At 34.2% G+C, this 4874-nt stretch overlaps 1 protein-coding gene across 1 annotated transcript; it reads left to right on the top strand.

The window, feature by feature from the left end:
• Positions 1–2922: 2922 nt before the first annotated feature.
• On the top strand, positions 2923–4025 carry LOC143587940 (uncharacterized). Its single transcript, XM_077069083.1, has 2 exons — positions 2923–3289; positions 3609–4025. Exons 1-2 carry the CDS (start codon positions 3019–3021, stop codon positions 3638–3640), a joined length of 303 nt encoding a protein of 100 aa, XP_076925198.1. The 5' UTR covers positions 2923–3018; the 3' UTR covers positions 3641–4025.
• The last annotated feature ends 849 nt before the right edge of the window (positions 4026–4874 follow it).

The raw sequence follows: 4874 nt of genomic DNA, 5'->3' as shown, positions 1-4874 counted from the left end.
TTGAAATTAAATTCTAGGTTGTTTGGAATTTTACTGACTTTGAAACGTTTAATATGAGTCTTGTTTAATATAATGATAACTAGGATATAGCCCATGTAATACACGAGTTGTTAAAAAATGCAACAAAAAATTTAAATTTGATAATGATAATATAAATAATAACATAGCTTATGAATTCATAAGACATAAATAATGATAAATAAAACTTTATAATTCATAAATATCTAAAAACCTCATTTAATACAACATTTAAAGTTATATTTGTAACTCTATTGGAAACTATAAATTGCAATAGCATTAGTTGGCATCCTAGTTGAATACTCTAGTTGAATGACATGTGAAATAATAATTTTGCTTTAATAGTATATGTAGATTTGACTGTTGATGTTAGGTGCTCATGGCTTGAGATTAGGGATGACAAACATTCTCATCCTTAAATGACTAAATGGATTGATTTGGGTAAAATAAATTACTTCAAGTTATACAATCCTTCAATTTGAGTCTGCTCAAATTTTAAACAACTCTTCAATATAGTTCACTCTCGTAAAAACTTGCTAACTTAGTTTAGTGAAGCGTTTAATAATATTAATTTAGTTATTTCGTATTCGGGAACCCGACATCATCAAATCATGACGAGTTCCATATCCAAATATGGTGGGATCACATGTACACGATTTATAATTACAATATGTTCTTTATCTTTTAGAAAATAATTAATCAACATAGGCATATACGATTCCTAACCCTATTATCTGCCACATACGCACCATTTTACATGAATGAAAGCTACAAACATTTTTAATATTTTGTTGTTTGTGTATTGGATAATATAGTAGCCCACTTGGAGAAACACGGATATAAACCGATGTCTAGAAGATCATTTTCGACAGAGTGTCTTGATATCAAACGTCTTGAACTCGAGTGAGCGATTTGAATCTGCAAAAGTAACAAACGTCGTGAGCCTCATTATAGAAAGGGACTTCATGTAACCTCCTTTCAGTGTGAGAATCAATATCATATGTTATAGGTAATAAGGAGTGAGAGTTGAGAGAGCAAGATGCCTTTACTGTTTCCTTTTTATGGCCGAAGGATTGGAACGATATTAGGCTAGGTGCCACTAGAATTGAAGAAACACGAGTCTAAACCAGGGTTTAGACATGTATTCCAGAGGGTTGAGTGAATATTGAATCTTGAATCTGGACGAATAAGCTAGGCATGCAAAACTAATAACGTCGTTAGCCTCGTTACAGGAAGGAGGGCTTCATGTAACCACAATATGACGTGAGATTCAGTATTGTAAGTGATGAATAATAAGGAGGCGGTTGAGAGAGCCATAACAAAATCATTTTTCTGTTTGATGGAGTTTTTCATCTAAGTCGAAGGAAAGGAACGTCTATTAGGCCATGTGTCACTGGAATATCCAGTTTTCCCTTCCGCAACCATCGGAGTGGAGGTCGTGAAGACCATTTTGCACGGGTCCCACCGTGTAGTACTATTACCTCCTTTATGCGGCTCTCATAGTGGCTCCCGCATTTAATAATAAAACTATAGAAAAAATAAAACATGAAGAAATTTATTTGCCACAGGGAGTGTTGGATTTCTTTTTAGATCCCTTAGTGATTTTTCAATAAGTTAACGATTTACAAAAGTGTATATTTGCGGATTAACTCCATCGTTGACCAATCTCTCTCTCTCTCTCTCTCTCTCTCTCTCTCTCACTCAGTTATTCATACCAAAGTTACGGAACCCTAATCATCGGGTATGTATGTTTGTCCTCTATCATCTATATAACCTAATTACTGCCTTTATGCACTGTGATTCATTATTAATGACTTAAGTTCTGAGTGGATCCGTCTCAGATTATCGGTCAGGTTTTTAGATTATTTCAGTTCGCCTTTTGTTTTTCAATCGGCCCTTAGTTGTATAATCAATCTCAAAATTAACAGCGAACTTGTATGTTGAATCTGTTGGAGGTTCCATTTTGTTTATCGCAAATGAAGTTATACTTATCTGTTCAATTCCATTGTTAGGTTAGGTTAGGTTTTAGAGTATAATAAGCTTTTTAGTATGTATGTATTTCTGTTACAAATTCGTTATCTACAGAGCATCCATTACCTCAGACCTTTTTAAATGCTTATAAATTAGCTATGCGGAATGCGGTAAAAAATCAGCAAGGACCGAGATTTGAGATATCGGTTATCGCGGTGGGATATCGGTAATTTTAAGATAATATATAATAATTGATATATATACATGTATAAAAACAAAAAACATATATAATATTAATAGTAATAGTAATAATATCAAAGGCCAAAACTCAAAAGTGTCAATATTTGAAACATGATCTAATTGTAAGCCATGAAATCTTCCTCCGAGTCCACATCAACCAAGGCATCCAAAATAGCGGTCAAATATCGGTTAAATATTGGTCAATATTGTCGATAATATCGGTAACGATATTTTGACCGATATTTGAACCGATATTTTGCTTGGGGACCGATAACCGATAAATCACCGCCATATCACTGATATTAATTATATAGTAAATTAGTCATATCACACCAATTGATAAACCTTTTTCTTGTAGAAACTTGTTTTCTGTATTCAAAAGGTTTATCAAAAACGAATATTAAAGTAGTAAAAGTTTTATCCTGAAGCAAGTGCCATGAACCAATTTTGAATAGAATTTTTATTTCACGCATTGTGTAAATGAGCCAATGAGGGTTCACCTGCTAGCACCCTTTTGTAGTAGCTAAGAAGGACTAAATAATGCTTTACCTTAAGCTAATAGTGTAATCCATATGTTCCTTTGATTATACAACTTGATACATTAGTGGTTTATTATTCTTTTCATCTATAGACATAGAAAATATAATGCATGCTTTAATGGTTTGGTAATTTGGCTTCTTATCAGTTATCACTATATGTAAGCCTAACCATCCTATGTTTTTTGGTTCAAAGGGTGCTTTTGGTTTTTCGGGACGTCTTTTCTTTATCTAAAAAGTTAAGGTTATTGACATGGCATCAAGGAGGAACATTAACTATACTCGTCTTCCTGACGAGGACAATGACTATATAGGCAATGAAGGAAAGTATGACCCACGGTTTGATTACTCACCAGGCAGCATGGATGAAATTCCATGGAAATCTATTGTGCTTGCACTTTTTCTCCTTATTCTTGGATGTGGACTTCTTTTTCTATCATTCTTCATCTTCACGGGTCACATGGGCGGAGACAAATCACAAGCATATGGGCTGTTCGGGCTTGGGGTTCTCACCTTTCTCCCAGGTATCACTTCACATGTTTGATGAGTTTGGGGGTGTTTGGAATCTCGTTGTGTTATCAAGTCACAGATAATGAGTGTGAAAGTGATTTTGATTATGCGATAATTTAGTGGTCATTCCATCATTTTTTCATGTAAACCATTAAAAATCAGAGATTGTCAAACACCAAACAACTGATAACTGTATCCAAACACGATCTCTGAAATGGTTTTGTTATAGCCGAATGTATTTTGTGTCAAGCAATCACTTTTCAAAATGCTATCCTGAACATAAAACTTTGAACAATTCTTTTTAAAGTTCTGATGATATTTAATCTGTTTTAGGCTTCTATGAGACTCGAATTGCGTATTATTAATGGAGGGGTGCACAAGGCTATCGTTTCGCAGCCATTCCTAGTTATTAAGAAATTATATGCTCATTCTGGTCTGTTTGGATGTATATTCTGGATGTAACATGCTTGCTTCACCTTGCTATTATGTAGGCTGATATCGTTTTGTTAAGTTTTTGTTTTGGAAATGATTGTTTATGAATTTAGAACTATAGCATTGGTGTGTGGTAATAGATTTTCGGTTTTTTGTTTGTTGGATGATGATTATCGAGTTTCTCGTATTGAGTAGAGGTGCACACTGAAATTGGTTTGGGTGAAACTGGTTCCAATTCAATTCAGTTTACTGGTTGGAACCGGTTTGGGTATATATATGCTTTGAAACCCATTTGTGGATAAAACTAGTTTTGAATATGGTTTGAAACCGATCTGATCCGGTCCGGTATGGTTTTCTTCTTGAGAACTGGTTTCCAAATCAATCTGGTCTGGGTCAACTGATATTGACTTTGTTTAGCTCGATTTGATCTGGCTATTGAACTGGTTCGGTTTGGCCCAAAAACCGGTTTTGTTCACTGCTATGATAGTATGATACTATATTGGGGAGTCTTGAGTGTTCAGCCCAAAACCACTGCAAGTATGCAAGAATGATCTTCTTGGGTCCTGGTTTCATACATACACCTCCTAGGGCTCTAGGGAAAAAGGCAAAAGAAACTTACACAGTAAACTGTCGTTGTCATTTACTTTTGTGGAAACTACAATTTTACAGAAAAAGGATGGTGTATGCTTACCGGAAATGGTGTATGAAAAAAAGGACCCGTCGTTATTTGATGAAAGAAAGCCCAAAAAAGCAAGCTTTGTAGCTTTCAATTTTAATTCGAAAGTGATTCAAGTATGTACTAAAGACGAAGTGAAGAACCAAAACCTGAAACCGTAGCTTTCAAATTTATTAATTTCTTTTTAAAATGCAATGAGTGATTGGTTGACTTCAAACTATGAGGACACAAAAAATAATAATATGGAAGATGAGGGGCTTTTTTTGTATTGATAAAATAATGATTGGGGTGCCAATAGGTTAGCATGGGACCGGTTTGATAATCTTACTCTTATATCTAATTATAAAATCATGTTTCATACCAGGTGCAAGAAATTTGTTGTCATTCATCAGGTTCATATGTGGGTATTGCATAGTTATGGTATATATGGTTAAAAATTAAATAAAAACGCTCAAACCGTAATTCTATAACTTCAATATTTTCATGTTTCA

Source organism: Bidens hawaiensis, unplaced genomic scaffold, assembly GCF_021521415.1.
Source record: "Bidens hawaiensis isolate Kalapana, Puna unplaced genomic scaffold, B.hawaiensis_p1.1 tig00035931_1, whole genome shotgun sequence".
NCBI lineage: Eukaryota > Viridiplantae > Streptophyta > Magnoliopsida > Asterales > Asteraceae > Bidens > Bidens hawaiensis.
The sequence above is the reverse complement of the archived record's forward strand: the minus strand, read 5'-3'. Positions and strand labels throughout refer to the sequence as shown.